Source organism: Halichoerus grypus, chromosome 3 (genome assembly GCF_964656455.1).
Source record: "Halichoerus grypus chromosome 3, mHalGry1.hap1.1, whole genome shotgun sequence".
NCBI lineage: Eukaryota > Metazoa > Chordata > Mammalia > Carnivora > Phocidae > Halichoerus > Halichoerus grypus.
The window spans coordinates 140,298,308-140,316,291 of NC_135714.1; the positions used below are offsets into that span (position 1 = coordinate 140,298,308).

Here is a 17,984-nt window from a genome sequence, read left to right on the forward strand (position 1 = left end):
GCAGGGAGCCCGATGCGGGGTTCCATCCCAGGACCCTGGGATCCTGACCTGAGCTGTAGGCAGACGCTTAACCGACTGAGCCACTCAGGCGCCCCTGTCCACAACCATTTTCTAAGGAAATAGAAGTCTTCTCTTGTCCCTGCTAATAGATAAATTTGACTCATTCACTGTTCATATTGTCATGCCAATCCTACATGAACGGGCAATAAATTTTCAAGCAGTCTCAACATATGATTAAATTCTTCCAGGCCTCCTTTCTATAATTGCGTGTATATGATGCAGTCCTGGAGGGCTGCACTATCTTCCGTGCTGTCCCCAATCAGCATGCCAATAGGTTTTCTGTGAAAGGCTTAAGATGGTCTGTAGATTTGTCCTGTGATAGGATATTGAAGACTTCATAAAGAAGAGTTAGATGAATCAGAATGCCACATTATGTCTGCCTGAATGTGTAGTCTACAAGAGCCACAGAAATCAGCCCACAATTTGTAGGGAAATTTATATTTAAAGAGCAAGTAAAAGTACTTTAGACAAAGAAAAACAAATGCACCTTTCAGCTCATCATAGGCTCTTGGGATTCTGAGTCTGTGCAAGATTTTTCTAGCAAGCCAGAGAGGAAAACTGGGGACTCCAGGTAAAAGTAACCGGTTACAGAACTTGAATAAAAAAATAAAAATGAATGAAAGAATACAATTTGTAAATTGTTTTTTTCACATAAAAAATTCTTCCAGATATTCCTCACTGCATTTTCCATTGGGAATGGGTAAGGAGACATGGACTGGGACTATTTAAGGGCATTTCGCCTTCAGGAACCTGAGACTAGAGTTTATTGATAAACAGGACCCCTGCCACCGACCGTCACTTCTCTCCTTTACAATCACTATTTCTTCATCTTCACTCCTAGAAGCCCCCTCCTTCCTGGCTAAGAAATACCCAAATCCCAGATAAATTTTTACTCAATTTCTTTGCAGACCAAACCCCAATAGGATATCCCTTATTATGGTTAATGGCTTCTCAAAGGCTGTTTTCCCATGTAAAATCCCCACTCATTCTTGAGGATTATGGTTTTTGTTTTTTTTTTTAAGTAGCCCAACATGGGACTCGAACTCACCACAACTCTGAGAGCAAGACCTGAGCCGAGTTCAAGAGTCAGACGCTCAACAGACTGAGCCACCCAGGCGCCCCGAGGATTATGGGTTTTATTCCTAACAATCAGCCACTTCAGTCTTTACATCTTCATCCATCCTAATTCGGGTAGCTGTTTCATTTCCTTGAGGTATTGAGAGCCTGTTATCTGGTGTTCTCTTTGGTCTCAGTTCCCTCATCTTTGGTAGCTTGTTCAAAAATACTCCCATTTGGCTCATGCCTTCCTGTAACCGGGTCCTTTGGTTTCCATCCCCTCTCTCCTTGACTCTGGCTGTGGCCACACACGACTTGTTTGGGCCGATAGAACAACAAATACAACACAACAGAAACTTCAAAAGTGTTCCCACTGTGTGTGTGGTTTGCTCTCTTGCTACTTTTTAAACCCTAATTGCCACGTGAAGAAGGCAGGGCCATCAAGCCTTGTGTGATGACAACACAGCTCAGTTGTTGTGTCATCCAGCCGAGAGCGTGCCTGCGGCCAGACAGGCAGAGGAGGCCAGTCTCGATACAACAGTCAGCCCATGCACCAGCTGTTGGCAGCCACGGGGTGAACCTGCAGACAGCAGCCAGTCTGGCCCCGGCCAGAAGAAATGCCCAACTGATCTGCAGAATTTAGGAGGGAAATAAATGCGTGTGGTTTGAAGTCAGGAAGTTTGGGGGTGGTTTGTTATACAGCAAACGATAACTGATCTATCAGTTAAAAATGAAGGCAATAGTATTTACCTCACTAGGTTGTTCGTGTGGATTAAATGAATAGTTCTTGACATAGAAAGTGCAATGTAAATGTAGGTTATTGTTGCTTTCTGAGTGATTTATCACTCGTATCTTTGGCTGATCTGAGTTGTAGATCAAAGCTTTCCCTGGTGCCTCTAACTAAGACCTTTCTAACTTCAATGGGCTTCAACCTTTGGATGTCCCATCTGGACTCCGGGCAATGAAAACCTCCGGAACCAGGAGAGAAGAAAGTCCAGTCCGCCACCAGCCAGGCCACTGTATTCAGTCAGCACTACACCCCCTTACCCTGTGGCTCTGGGCATCCTTCCCAGTTGGTAATTCCCTTCATGGAGAAAAGCTCAGAAATCTCACCGAAAATCAACTAAAAGGTCCTGAAATGTTTAAGTGGCAACTATGTGTATTATTTGTTAGGGAACATTGATGCCACACTTTCAGACTACAAGGACAATGGTTTGTAAACTAGGATGTATTCACTTTCAGACTCAGACTCATTTACTTTCTAGCTATATTGTTTCTCAGAAAATATATTTCCCAGCTCTCTCCACTGGAGGAACACACGCAAGGTCACCTGTAACATCTTGCTTCTTTGTTTTCTCTTTAAGTCAAATTGGGTAAACCAACAATCTCCCAGGTGAGTGTTTATAATAAAGCTGCAGATGAGGCAAATTACTTCCTTCCTCATCTTTAAAATAGTGATCTCTAAAATCTCTTACAGCTTTTAAATTGGAATTCTCAGAGTATTCTGCTTATCTTATGTAGCACATCATGTAACTGGAGACACCTGGAGTGTGTCTAAAAAGACTTTTAAACAGCAGAAGAGAACCTGTCTCATTTAACAGCTGCAGGGACAATATATATTTAGAAAAAGCATCTCATTGGTAAGTTGGGATATTTTTGGCTGGGTGCTTAGGTTATGCAGAGTTATAAAATGTGTTCGTGTAAGGGTGTGTGTGAGCGGTGGGGCTAGGGAGGCGGTTTTCTCCTTTTGTCCTGTTTGCTTCTCTCTGGTTGCATAAATTATTAAAAAAAAAAAAACTGTTTCACATATTTGTAACATGTTCCTTAACTTGTTTAATGGTAATATTCACCGTGAGTAGAGACAAATACATACATATATATAAATATGAATATATAGAACAAAAATATATAAATATATATAAATTATACAAATATATATGTGCAGTATTTGTATAAACACAGTATTTCAGTTTATTTGATACAAGGTCAAGTTCATGGTGTCTTTGAAAAAATGAATCAGAAAGAACCTGTCAAGGGTATTCAGTCCAACTTCGTTTTACCAATGAGGAATTTGAGCATCAGAGTGGTTATTTTATTCAAGGTAACTAGTCCGTGACCAAGGCAGAACTAGACCCTGGCCTTCTGACAAGGAGCTCAAGTCAGTGTTTATCATATTTAGCTTAACAATAACAGCACACATAATTACATTAAGGAATGTAAGGAATGCTTAAACAACAGTGCTCAAAAGGAAAACATTATATGGATTGCTGGGAAGTGATTTTTAACACCTACTTGCAGCAGATGTTAACAGCGAAGGAGTATGGCACTAGCCATAGTTCTCCTCTGCTGGGGTCAGCCAGAGCTAGCAATGTTTTTGAACCTCTACCATTACTAAATGCTTGCTGAATAATGAAGCATGGCCCTTGCCCTGGAGTTACTTAGAGGCTCACAAGTGAGTCAGGCATATGAAAAAAGCAATTTGTTATGCTAGTCCCTTGTGGTGTATACATTTAAATAGTCCTGGGGCAACATTAAAATCTGTACTGCCATATGATTTCATTTATATGTGGAATCTACAAAACAAAACAAACAAAAAAACAGAAATAGACTCATAAATACAGAAAACAAACTGTGATTGCCAGAGGGACAAGTTCGGAGAAAGTTGAAGTAGGTGAGGGGAGGTTTGAACTCCCAGGTCTACGTAAGTCATGGGGATGAAAAGTACAGCGTAGGAATTACAGTCAGTAATAGAGTAATAATAGCTTTATATGGTGACGGATGGCAACTGTCCTTAACTGTGGTGAGCCTTTTGTAATGTATAGAACTGTCTAATCACTCTGTCGTACGCCTGAAACATATTATATGGCAGCTATACTTCCATTAACAACCAATCTGCACCTACAGTCTCCCCCATAGTATACATTGTTGTGTTTTCTTGGTCTGTATTTTTGTGTTTTGTTTTTAACACACAAATAGTATACTGGAGCATTTTTCTAGCGTATGTAAAGATAAGGCAGGAAGAGCATTGCTCCCCCAAATTAGAGTTAGCGATGGGTAATCGAGGGTGTTAAAGTTTCAAGTACCGAGACTCTGATTTTTTATTTTTTATTTTTTTGTCATTACAGGTGATAGAAAAGTGAGAGAGCTGTCTGGAGCAGCAGGCTCATTTAGTCTAAAAGAACAACCATTAAAAACACAGGAAGAATTTTTTTTTCTCTCCAGCATTGTTATTACAATTCAAAGAATTTTGCTGTTTTATATTCAATCTCAGTTTGGGCTAAAGAAGGACAATTTGTTCCTCTTCAAATGTTTTTGAAGGTTTTCAAGGCGATTGAAAATATTTTGACTTTTAAATTAAGCAATTTTTTCAAATTTTAAAAAGTAAATTCAGGCTCAGCACTCACGGTCCCAGTGCCAAAGGGAGATGAACATAATCCCAACTGATACAGATGCCCACACTACCCATAAATGTGTGCTTTGGGAAGTCAGGCTTTAAATACAATTTGGACGTAAGTACAGACGATTCCCTTTGCGGAAGTCACTATAGTTTCCACCGGAAATTACCCGAGTTAGGAGCTGTCCCACTGGCCAGTGGCTCTGTAGGGATAGTCATGGGCACTGCTTTCTGAGAAATACTCTTCCTGATTCAAAAGCTCTGAACACCAAAGATAAAAGTTATCGCATTTTCACTTGCTTTTAAGAAACTGAAAATAATTTTTTAAAGTGTATAGTAGAAAGCTGACCTTTATATATATATATAAAGCCAACCTTTGATTATCATTCAAGCTTTTCTTTTGGGAAATCTGACTGAGGGGACTGAGTGACAATTCATTGGAGACTCTGGTCTGAAATCCTGCATCCACCCAGAACTGAGAAATGAAAAAACAAAAACATTTTGAAGAAAATTTCTAAAAGAAAGATAAAAGGTAGGAAAGTGTGGGTGTGAGGCATTCACGCTTCATCATTCCTTCTGCAACGTTGACTGGGCCACTTGCCCCAGTGTTTGGCGGTGATTACATTACTGAGCATGGGTTAAAGGTGGGCAGAAGTGAAGAAAGTCCAGTAAAGAAGCTGTTGCAGTTTTCAAGTAAAAGATAGGATAGTTTGCACACAGATGAGAGCAGTGGGAAAGGAGAGCCATGGACAGATTCCAGAGGCCTATGAGGTAGAATAATAGGATCTGGTGATTGACTGAAGGCGGAAGTGGGGGAGAGGGAGATGAGGAATGAAAACCCAAATGGGTTTGGGAACCGATGTTAATAACGCCTCTCCCACAGGTGTTAGGGTGGTCAGTGGTAGTAGATTATGAGTTTGGACACACTAAGTTTGGGGTGCTTGGAAGACCTTTAAATGGAGAGGTTCAGGAGGCAGATGCATGATGTGGAGTGCAGTACGAGCTGGAGATAAATCTGTAATATATATAGTAATAATATATATTATTATTACTTGGCTTGGCTATCAGCATGGAAATGACAACTGAAGATGTGGGTATCCAGGGGACTAGAGAATGAGCAGGCAGAGTGACATAAATGGAAGGAAGCTTGGGGCCATGGGTTTCTTGGATTCTGGAGACTCTGGTGGCTGAAGTTGAGATAGTCATGTTCATTGTAGGATAAATGATCCCTATTCACTCACATGTCTCAGAAGTGGGATTGAGTAACTGAATATAAGAAAGGGGTTCTGAACTGTCTACATATGAAGGACAAAAGATTGCTTCTTGTTATGTCTAGGACAGGTGCCTTTAATCTTTCTTCCCTGGCATGTGGCTAGAGAAGACCAGAAGGAGCCCTGCAGGCTGGTACGGCCGGACCACATCAGCGTGACTGCTGGGAGAAGGCAAGGCTACACTGGGGCCGACTTAGGATTCTCAAACACTGAACTCTCAATCAGACATCTAAAGCTATGAAGTCTCTGGCTGTCGGATCTGCCCTCGATCACTAGGAAAACACTTGAGTCCTAAGATCCTACACTGGGTGTGCTGAGGTGGGGCTGGTGGTGGGGCGTTATCTTTGTTTTTCTATACGTACATGACTGCTGTGTTTATGGCACACTTTCTGTTACTTAGCTTGGGCTGGTACCTGTAACTATAGGGGACGTGGGTTAAAAAAAAAAAGGGGGAGGGGTCCTATCCTCAGGGAACTTATTTAATAGGAATGTAATAGACATTTTTAATCCAGTATCTCAGGACTAATGCAGAATGTAGTTGTAAACAGTCTAGTTTGGTATTAATTGTAAATTGTAGATGTCAATGTAATATTGAACTGAAAAACAAGCAAACCTCGCCACACCTGTTTTTCTAGCTTTTACTCTCATTCAGAAGAGAGCGAGAACTGTAATTCTGTCACCCACCTCCTTCCCCACCCCGACACACACACACACACACACACACACACACACAGCGAGAACTGTAATTCTGTCACCCACCTCCCCCACCCTGACACACACTCTCTCTCTCTCAATACATAAACCACATCCCCGCGCATCCGACGGGACGGGTCCTCAGTCCCTTCATCCCACGCGGCTTCTGCAGCGTCCAGGAGAGCGCTTGCCGGTGCTCACTGCTGCCACCATGCGGGCAAGCGTGAGAATGGAACATCCGTCCCTTCTGCTGTTACTGAATCCAAAGAAATGCAGAACAAAACTTTCCCTATTAATATTCTTTTCCTTCTTCATTCTTTCCCTCACTTCCTCTCCCTTATTTCCTGTCGTCTTTTTCTTTTTTCAGTTTCTTTTTTTTTGAGGGACGTAGACATCTTTTAGAACACTACAAACATAGTGTTAACATCTGAACAATTTCTCTTTTTAAATTCACCAGTGGCCTAATATTGTGGGATTTTTTGGGGGGTAGGGGTTATTTTCTCACTTTTTTACCAGCTTTGATTTAGGCCACAGGCAGACAGATAGAGCCTGATGAGAAATGGAGCTGAGTACCTTCAGAAGTGAAGATAAACCACCTATTTTTCCCTCTGCTTTAAATAAATTACCCATTTCAGATGTAAGACTCTGCTTTAATGATTTTTAAATGACTTTCTTTGCAGACTTGACATCATCTTTCACAATTAAACTTAGCATGGCTAAAATTTCAAGCCATAGTGTTAAACTACTCAATCAAATTATATGGTACTAATTAATAAGCTACAACACATTCTTTACTAGAGTATCATCTTACTCATGTTTTAAAAGAAGCAACAACTGCAGTGAATTAAATAAAATGAAAAAACCTTCCACGTTCACAACTGTTTGTCTTTTCACATCAGGCAGAACAGGATCCCTACTCAGCTCCTGAAAAGCCTGAAGTGATGTGTGACATCTCTATATTTGTCCCTACTAAGGTTTAATGGACAATCAATCTCGCATCTCAGCCGGGGAGCCCTAGATATTCGATCCGAGTATTTATAACATAATTGGAGAAGACTTAATTGCCGGTACTTGTTTTTGCTGATATATCACACATGAAGACCCAATAGGGAAATAGTTTCCCCACCCACCTCTAGTGTGGTCAGAGAATCCAAGAGGAGAAAAAAAAAGAGAGAGAGACGTGCTCTTACCATTATCGTTGCCTTGCTTGATTTCCTCCGCTGTCCGATCTATTAATACATACAAAGACCAAACCACACAGGTGATGGCGATTACGTGGAATGTGACAGAGCAGAATATTTTCCTCCTTTCGCTCGTGGTCATCTGTAGTTTCTCCCACTGCAATCATAAATGAATCACACAATGCTGAGTTTCTAGCTAGGGAAATTTGCTCCCCATTTATATCCCAGACATAGACAATGAATAGAGGAAAAACATAAAATATCCACAATTTCACATGACACAACAACATTCAAATAAGTCTTTGTGTTGGGAAAGATACAGAATCATAACCCCTGGAGTTATATATAACTTAAATAGGTATTAAAATGAAAAGAAATATTTTCCTATTCTCCAAACAAATTAAATCAAATAATTTCTGTTTTGCTAGCCTGTAGTTTCCTTGGGATAGTTTTACTGTTGTACAATTTTTAGAAATTTTAGAAAACATTTCCTTTCAGGTTTCTGCATTTCACTTCTTTGTGGTACTAGATTATAAGTAGTAATAAGTAATCTCTTCTTGGATGAATACTTAACCGGATACAGTGTTGCATTCTTGAATGTACATTAACAAGTGTTTGAATGGCTGAATGATATCTGATGAGAGAAAGTCACCATCTGCTCACAGCCCTTGTCCTAGAGAACACATTTTAGCATCTGGGCAATGGGAGAAAAGTATCCTTTCAAGCACAGTCTTGATTTGCTGCTACCATTACTCTCAAAAATCACTCTCCTTTGGTCACACTCCTCAGAAAGTAGAGGCTGCTCCCTCCTGGGAGAGGAAGAGGGCCACAGTTTTTACAGTAGTGAGTTAAGGTTTATATGAGGGAATATGTGTTTATTTATTTTGGAGAAACAGACTCTCAAAATTTGGATGCCTTGCCAGCCACGGTACCGCTTCATTTCTCTGTTAGGAATTCTGTGTTTAGTTTTCTTTGCACTATTTCTAAAGGAAAATCAAATCACTGTGATCTTATTGGAGGTGAACTGCTGTGCCAGACTTTCAAGAAACCATGATATTTTCCATTCTTATTATGCTCTCGCTAAAGCAAAATCTTTAGAACTTCAGAGGACCCCATTCCTTTCCCACCCATCCCCACATATAATTCCATGTACAATTCAGTCGAAGGTGAGGGCATACGTTCGTGCTCCATAAGTCCTGGCTCGGCCACCCACATAGAGACATGGGTGAAATTGTTTAACTTCTCTGGGCCAGTTGCCTCATCTCCATAAGATGCTGATTGTGGCAGAGGCTGTGACAGAGAGGTTTGGAAGGAGGATACATTCTTCCCTTTTTCCTTTACCAACAGACTCATTCTGTGAGGGGTGACATCGTGCCCAGCTAAAAGCTGCTTTCCAACCTTTCCTGGCAGAGGTGGGCAATGGCTGGTTTCCGCCAATGAGCTGAGATAGCTATCGACTGGGGTATCGAGTTTTTGTCTTCCTGGCACAGGAGCTGCCCCTTCTTCCTTCCCTTCATTTTCTCTTCTTTGCTATCTGGAATTCATAATTAACGGTAGGAGTCCCAACAGCCATCTTGCAACCTCAAGGAAAAGTCTTGAGAATTGGAGAGACCTTAGTCCAACAAACAATGGCTCATCTCTGGATGCCCACTTACATGCGAGGAAAATAAAGCCCTGTCTGACGGAGCCATTGTTTCTCAGGACTCTGCTACTTGCTGTCAAATACAATTCCTGATAAAAGAATTAAATGGATACTTCCTAACTTCCCTTCCAGTCTGACGATTAAGATCCTATAATTTCATTTGTAAGAAGGCCCAATACTTAATGTCTGATCAGGATGCTCCAGAAAGTTTGGTAAAGACTTTAGAGAAATAAAGGTTTCATTTCCAAACACGATCCATTCTCCTCCTACTGGCTAGTCAACAACACAGTTTTCCTTGTAAGGGGCTCTTAGAGCCAATTAAAAATTTCACACTTCATCTTGTACTTTCTTTTTCCTTAAACTATATTTTATATATTATTCCAAATAAATAATGGAGAAATTGTGGTAATGTGGCTCTGAGAAAACCAGGTGCTTCAATCTAGGATCTATTTTTAATTAATCAACATTGAACCGAAGATTTTAGTATGTGTATCTTGGCTTTTATCAAAAGTTCACGCCATATCTGGGAAAGATTGATTTTTAAAATTCCATTTTGTCATTGATTCATTGTCATGTTCATCTGAATAGCCTGTATAATTATAAAATAGAATATTATCACTTGGCAATAGCATTTTGTGATTTAATAACTTGTGAATTACCTTTATGGCCAATGTGACCAAATAAAAAATGCAGGATGGTGCAGAAAAGTGGTTTTACAAGTTCAAATTTCCTAAATGTTCCAAGTGGATGAAAATACCTACAGTAAACAGAATATCCAGACCAAATCAACCATCATTTGCAGAAAAAGAACCTTAAGAATTGTGTCTTCTTAAATCTAAGGAGCATTTTGATGGAGTGGCTGAAACACATTTTTCAAATGTAATGAGCCTCAAAGAAAGAAATATCCATGGGGCTGACAGGGATGGACCAAGCCATTTGTAAAGCCTCCTTCTGCTTCCAGACAATAAAATCTCCTATGTTGTCACTTCCTGAACTCAGTTGCATTTTAAGGGGGAAGTGAAGTGTAAAGGGACCATCAGACTCTCTTGCTTTCCCTTATAAATTCTTACAGGGACTATTTGGGAATTCAAGAGACAGCACACAGGTAAATGCAATGCCACAGTGCCCTCTCCCTAATGATTACATTACTGCACCCAATATTCAGCACAGAGTGCCAACAGCAATCCGTGCATTTTGTAAAATGTTCATCCATCTCCGCGTGTTTTCACGTTTATATCCAAAGTTTGAATACATTTTGCAAGACTTCACGCTGAGGAATGGATAGAAAAGGCAAGGACAGAAATCATATTTTAACAAAGCTGCCATGAAGGGGCTCTGATTTAATATTTGGAATGCTGAAATTTAAATACCACTTCACCAAAGCTTTTGGGACAGGAAAGTGATAAGCTGTCCAGATGCACACAGCCTTTGTGCTCCCCTGTCCAGTTTTACGAAGCAGTGTATGCTGAGGTCCCCGCGAGCCCGGGTGCGATGTTTACCGTTGGGATCTCTCCGAAGGGAGATGGGAGAGACAAGAACTTCCCCGGGTCAGGTGTCAGGTTGGCCCCCGCTCAGCAGCAGCGTCGGCCTCACCTGCGCCCTTGTTCCAGATGTGAATTCTCACACTCCACTTAGGAGAGGACTCTGCGTTGGCTTTGCCCACGGGCACACAGAAAATATCAGCCCTTGCTCCGTCTCTGATGACACACAGCTCTCTGGCGACGGCGCAGCCTCACTTTCGCCTTGCCACAGCAGGGCAGCGGGCCATTGCCTTTCTTCTTTGGATTATTCAGGCTCCAGTCAAATATCCGTCCCCAAGTCCCTCAGTTTTAAGAGAACACATGTAGGGGCGCCTGGGTGGCTCAGTCATTAAGCATCTGCCTTCAGCTCAGGTCATGATCCCAGGGTCCTGGGATCGAGCCCCCCATCGGGCTCCCTGCTCCTCGAGAAGCCTGCTTCTCCCTCTCCCTCTGCCTGCCACTCTGCCTACTTGTGCTCTCTCTCTCTGTCAAATAAATAAATAAAATCTTAAAAAAAAAAAAGAGGACACGTGTGTCTCCAAGCTGACTCAAGGAAGCTGGTGGAACTGAGAAGCCGGCAGCTCCCTTTCCCCACCCTGAGGGACAAGGGACAGCCATGCACCACAGCACACCACTTTCTACAAACCTTTATGCTGCCCCCATCCATCTGCAAGGCCTCTTTTACTCTTTCAAAATGGGAGATAAGCTAATGGGGGCCAAACCAGTTTCACAAAATCTTAGCACCTTCTACATGGATGGTTTTGGACCTTGCTGTAGGCTTTACAATCTCTGGGTCTTTGGTACCTGTTTTATTGTTCTTGCCCTTTGGTGCCTTACTGAAAGCCCTCAACAATAGAAAGAATTGAGCAGAACTCTGTTATTCACTTAGAAATATACAACTAGATTTTTTTCTGAGGACTTCCAAATTGGAGTATAAATTGATGCAAAGATTGTTTCCGTGAAATTTTCCATTCGTGCTAGCTAAATCTAACTGTGCAGGTTTTCTAGTTTCAATTACTTGTATTTGTATTCTGTCCTAAAATACAATTTAAGAAATACCGTCCAATAAGAATGTTTTTTTAAATCTTCCTGTCAGTGAAGAATAAAGGCAGTTCATTTGCACAATATCAAAATACACGGGCTGGGGACTGCTTTACTAATTCCACTTCCTTTGCTTCCTTGACATAGTTCCAACTACATTTTCTAACTTTCTTAACGGCCTTAAAACCAGAATGATCAGCAAATCTATTGAATGATGGAGCAAATAACTACCACCAGGTGGCACGAGGACCATACCATAGGAGTAACCAAGACTATTTTCCCTGCCTAGAGCCAGACTCAGGAGCTCCCAGCCAGCCAGCTGTGCAGCTCTTCCTAGTCATTTCAGCAACCAGCATAAATGCAAAACCACACCTAATTGTCCCTCCCTGTCATAACACTTAAAATATTCTGAATCTACTTATCATATGGTAGAATTTTACTGCATGTGCGTGAAAATAATATCTGGGACAGCACATCTAAAATTAGATTTTTATTTTTTTTTATCTGCATGCTTTAGTAAGATGTATTGTGCCCGAGGATAGTAAGTAAACCCTACAAAAGTTCTGAGGTTTACAATATTGGTGAAGTTTCTAGAGGGCCCACTGGCGTGGGGGCAGTGGTTTTTTGTTTTTTTTAATTGAAGAATAGTTGACACACGTTACATTAGTTCGAGGTGTACAACATAGTGAGTGATTCCCAAGTCTATACACTCCCCGCTGCTCACCACAAGTGTAGCTACCATCTGTCACCCTACAACACTATTGTGATGCCATTGACTATATTCCCTTCGATCCCGGTGACTTAGTCGTTCCATAACTGAAAGCCTGTACATCCCACACCCTGATCCCCAGCCCCTGTCCCCGCAACCATCAGTCTGTTCTCTGTATTTACGAATCTGTCTCCTGGGGCGGTGGTTCTTAAAAAGTGTTCCCCAAGGGCGCCTGGGTGGCTCAGTTGGTTAAGCGACTGCCTTCAGCTCAAGTCATGATCCTGGAGTCCCAAGATCGAGTCCCGCATCGGGCTCCCTGCTCAGCGGGGGGTCTGCTTCTCCCTCTGACCCTCTTCCTGCTCGTGCTCTCTGTCTCTCATTCTCTCTCTCTCAAATAAATAAAATAAAATCTAAAAAAAAAAAAAAAAAGTGTTCCCCAAAAGCATCAGCTTGGGGCTTGTTGGTGTTAAATTAACGAAACAAGGAGGCCACTGGGCGGAGGCGGCTCTACTACCACGGCAGCCTACCTAAGCTAACCCAAATCTAAGCCTATACATGCCTGAAGGCTCAGCAATGGAAACCTCGGGATAACCAGTCACAAGCAGCCAACTAGACTTTGAGCTACAGCCAATCGAATGATTACCTTTCTTTGCTTCTGCACTTCCTCTATATAAGTCTCTCCCCTGGATCCTGTGGATAAAGAGCTCCCAACCATTTCTGGTTTTGTACTGCCTGATTCAAACTGAGTTTTGCTCAAATAAACTCTTAAAATTTTTAATATGCCGGAGTTGAGCTTTTAATGTTGGAAATGCAATATTTTGGGCCCCACACCAGACTTACTGAATCAGAAACTCTGGAGGTGGGGCCCTACAATCTGTGTTTTAACTAACCCTCAGGTGATTCTGATGCAAGGTAGATCTTGAGACGCACCTGCCTCATGACACTTGGCAGAGTCGTATGGTGACCTCAGTGAGTCTACCCTAGGAATAGCACTTGCCACTCCCTGTCATAAACTAATTAGTAGTCCGGGAAAGGGAAATCAACAGACCAGTTTGGTTACCTGGCTGTGATATAAATATTTCAAGCTGAATGAACAATTACAAAATCAGTGAATTTGTTTGAAATAAATTAATTCGGTGTTAGCTCATTAATCACTAAACTATTTCATTTTTAATTTTAATTTTCAAATTAGTGTTACGGTACATGAAAACATATTAAAATATAATTTTCTTAGTTAAAATTCAAATACTGTGGGAGAGAACCAAACAACAGACTCTTTACATTTATGAGGCATAACTCTTGAGACCTTAATGGATCCCCGAGTTCACAGATATGCCTTGGTAAATCATTTCTCTCTTAAAAATAGATTGAAGAACCCTGGAAAAAAACTGTGACCTCTTCAGGGGTTTAGTGATATATATTTTTAAAGATTTTATTTATTTATTTGTCAGAGAGAGAGAGAGCACAAACAGGGGGAGCGGCAGGCAGAGGGAGAAGTAGGCTCCCCGCTGAGCAAGGAGCCTGATGCGGGGCTCGATCCCAGGACCCTGGGATCATGACCAAACCAGGGGCAGATGCCCAACTGACTGAGCCACCCAGGCACCCCTCTTTTAGTGGTATTTACTATAAACCTGATGATAGATGGGAAACAAGACAACCAGAATGAGATGTGGAGGGTGGGTAGTTGGTTAAGCTCACTGATTAGTTAAGGGGCTCACTATCTGACAAAAGTCAGAAAGCGTCCATGATTCAAACTTGTCTCTCAACAGAATTACAAATAACCGTGTACGTGGATCTCCGGGCTTTCTTACAGAGATCCCAAACCTCAAATGTTATATCCATAAATGTCCTGTGCGACTACTATAATCTCTTAAAATCATCCTTTCCCCCCCATAGTTCCCTCTTCCACTTTGGGTCCACTGACATGAATGATTTCACATCTTTTGTGCATGGTCCCATTTGAAGGCGCATTCTCTACTTTTGGTTGAGTGTAGCTCCTCTATGTCTCTTGACAACAGGACAAGAGGGATGGTCTTGTACTGCAAGAGGGGACCTATATCCAAAAAATCTGCAAGCACAAACAGTGATGAATGAACCATCCAAAACTCCAATCGAAATGCAAATACAGGATTAACAATTACCATGTTGGGATCATCGGAGCACATGTTGATTTATAGTTGGGGGAAACAGTCATGGATACCCAGGTTAGGTAAAGATAATACTGCAAGTAACTGGCAGTCTCTCTGAGAAATGGCTTATACATTTTTCCCACAAAGAGGAGGAACACCTGGGAATCTGAAATCAGTGGCTATATCTTGCTACCACTCAGTTTGTCTCCTTCAGTATTTAGAGTTACTGAATAATGGACATTACCTGAACATGGAGGGGAATAAAAGTAAAAATTATTCAGTTCTAGGAATCTTTTAAAATTACAAGTAGTTTTCAGACTTGGCTGTCTAACAGAATCCTCTGGGGAGCTAATGCCCAATCTCTACACCCAGGCTTGGCTGAATCCAGCACTGAGGAATGAGCTAGGCAGTTTCAAAGTTTACTGTGTTTGGGATTCAAGGGGTACTTGTTAAAAAAAACGAAGGTTCTGGGTTCAAATTCTGACTCTACCACTAAGTGCTGTGTGATCTTGGGTGAGTTATTTTAATTCTCTGTCCTTCCATTTCCTTTCCTGTAAATCGTGATAAGAACAGTACCTACTTTACAGAGTCAAGTTGAAGTGAGTTAATGCATATAAGGGCGGAGCAGTATCATGTACTTAACAAGAATTCAATAAATGTTAGTGACTATCATAACTTGGAACTTGCAGCACCATATCCAATTACACTTCAATTGTCTTTACCTTTTAGATTAACGCATCATGTTGATAACATAACAGAAAGATGAAGAACAGATGAGCTGGGATTTGTTCACACAGAATTAAGGCAGTCAAAGCCACCTATCTCCATCTATTTTCCAAGTACAAATAGGTTTTTTTTTTTTCCTGAATAGTGAATCTCATAGCAGGGAAATACAGTCTGTTTTTGTTAACTATTTGTACAAAGAAGGGTAAGTGGATAATTTGCATAAACTTGGTAGAATCATTCAAAAGGCTGCACAACGGTAGCTTCTTTTCTGTTAGGATTAAAAAAAATATGTCACCGGCTGTAATATATGCGTGCCCCACTTAGTTTTCTTTCTTTTTGTTTGGAAATTCAATTCAAAATGTTATGTTAAGACTTCCCAAATAAATAACTGTTCTGGGTGACAGTTTTCATAAAAGGCTGAAGGGACTCAAACAGTCCAGATAAATGGAAAGCATTCATGTGGGTGTATGGATTATAATTATGTCTTTCCTGAGTAAAGGAGGACATGAGAGCCAGCCTGATAGGAAACATCCAGAAATATGCCCCAGGGCCTCTATTCTATCTTCGTGATTGCACAACCCAAAAGTTACCTGAGAATGGATAAGTGAAAGAAATAGCTTATTGTCCTCAAAAGGTAATTAACTTGGGTTTCTATACAAGATGACTCTTAACATTTGCTTTTCAAAAACAAACATTTTTTGAGGCCAACCGATACAATAGTACTTTATTGAGAAGAGTTGGTATGACTTTACAGTATTTTGGAAGCAGCCTAGTTGAGTAGAAGAGTAGAGGTGTTCTATCAGGGCAAATCCAACTTAGCACAAAAATCTAAGCATCCCAGAAATACCATTTTAAAGCTCTAGGAGAAGGTGCACTTATTTAAAGCAATAGTAGTAAAAATAAATTGTATCAATATGATTGTCACATTAGTTTACAATGTGAGTAATAAGTTACTAAGAAACATGCTGATGCAGAGAGATGTAAATTACCAGATGAGAAACTGTCCAAATGCAAAGACGCTAGTAGCATCAGAGGCCAAATGAACACAGAAAATGTTGGAAAGAACCAGGGGGAGCAGGGAGAGTTGGGGTAGGAGCAAGGGGTCCGAGTGGGAGGTGAGGAGCACAAAGTGCCAGTCAGGTCAAACAGGCAAGAAGCCACATGCTCAGAGAGGCTCTGGAATGAAGTCACTGAGAACACAGACTCTGGGGTTAGGCCAACCTGGATCAGAGCCACGGGCAGGAAGTCTCAACTGTCTGATGTGGGGCAAGTGACCCACCTCCTTAAGCTCCAGTTTCCTTGTGGGTAAAATTGGGATAATGATACTATTTCTTTTACAGCGTATTTGTTAGAATTATAGAAGATAACATCCATACATGGTTAACATTTAGTAAACCCTCAAGTAAGCCAGGGGCCCATACTGCTCTTGGGCCCATTGTGGGCTCAAAAACATTACTAGTTTTTGAATTCCTTGAAATGTAACAAACTCAGTTCGCCTTCGTTCCCACCACTCTCTTTGGTATATACCCCGCTTACCTGACTCATTTATATTACCTGCTTGCTGCCTGAGGGCAACTGAATTTGTGATCCTTGGAGTACTAACATCAATAACCAGTTTTTCAGAGATAGGAGCCATGAGGTAAAAAAACAGACATCCCGTGCTTTCAGAATCTTGGAAAGAGCTGAGGCTCTTAGGGGTGATTCAAGGGGTCTCAAGGGCCACTGAGTACTAAAAGATGCTCAGAGGGAACAGTCTGGAAGACCCAAGTTATTGTACTGATGTGCTGGAAGGCATTTATAGAAAACTTGTATGTGAGAATATCAATATTACAGGTATAAATAGTCTAAAAAGTTGTGGCCAGTAAATCCAAAGTTGCTAAAATATTTGAATAAAGCATATTAGATATATTACATTCAAACATATCAGGATTACAATGTTCTCTTTTTATAAAATGTATGTATATTACATAGTAAATGTATATCTACAAATACAGGAATTTGATGTTATATTAAACATTTTTTTCTTATAAACCTTTTCCTGATCTCCCATTGTTTGCTTTCAAGTAGTTCACGAGAAATGAGATTTCCTTCAAGTTTTGAGCAAGACATTGGTAGTGTAAGAAAAAAAAATTTGCTGAGTGAAATCATCCACTAGATGGTGCAATGATATCACATATGAAGATGACTTGGGCGGGACAAAAAGAAAGAAATGGACAAGTAAGTCTGTCTAGAGGGGAGAGATACTATGTGGTACTCTCGCACATCGGCATTGGAGTTGATATGGTAACAGTTAAAATGGCAAATTCTGAGGCTCTGTCCCAGATCCATATGGGGGTACTTAGGAATCGGCATTCTTAATAATCACTCCAACTGATTTTTCTGTATGCTGAAGTTTGAAGATTACTTTTCTGAGGGAAGAAAAATTTAGGGAAACATTTTAGAGAGAATTTGTAATTTCTAATATTTTTTCACAAGAGTGAAAATATTTCCACTTCCGTGCCACCACCCTTACCCCCCAAAAAACTCACCTAAATCTGGATTGATTAGTATTGTCACGTAAGA

At 40.9% G+C, this 17,984-nt stretch overlaps 1 protein-coding gene across 17 annotated transcripts in view; it reads right to left on the reverse strand.

Annotated features, from left to right (window-relative positions):
• Positions 1 to 17,984, reverse strand: part of MARCHF1 (membrane associated ring-CH-type finger 1) — an 861,947-nt gene that overhangs the window by 5,234 nt on the left and 838,729 nt on the right. For all 17 annotated transcript variants that reach the window (XM_078069392.1, XM_078069405.1, XM_078069393.1 and 14 more), the window contains one exon: positions 7,665 to 7,812. In XM_078069392.1, coding sequence (XP_077925518.1) covers positions 7,665 to 7,812 — 148 coding nt within the window. The remainder of the gene's footprint in view (positions 1 to 7,664; positions 7,813 to 17,984) is intronic.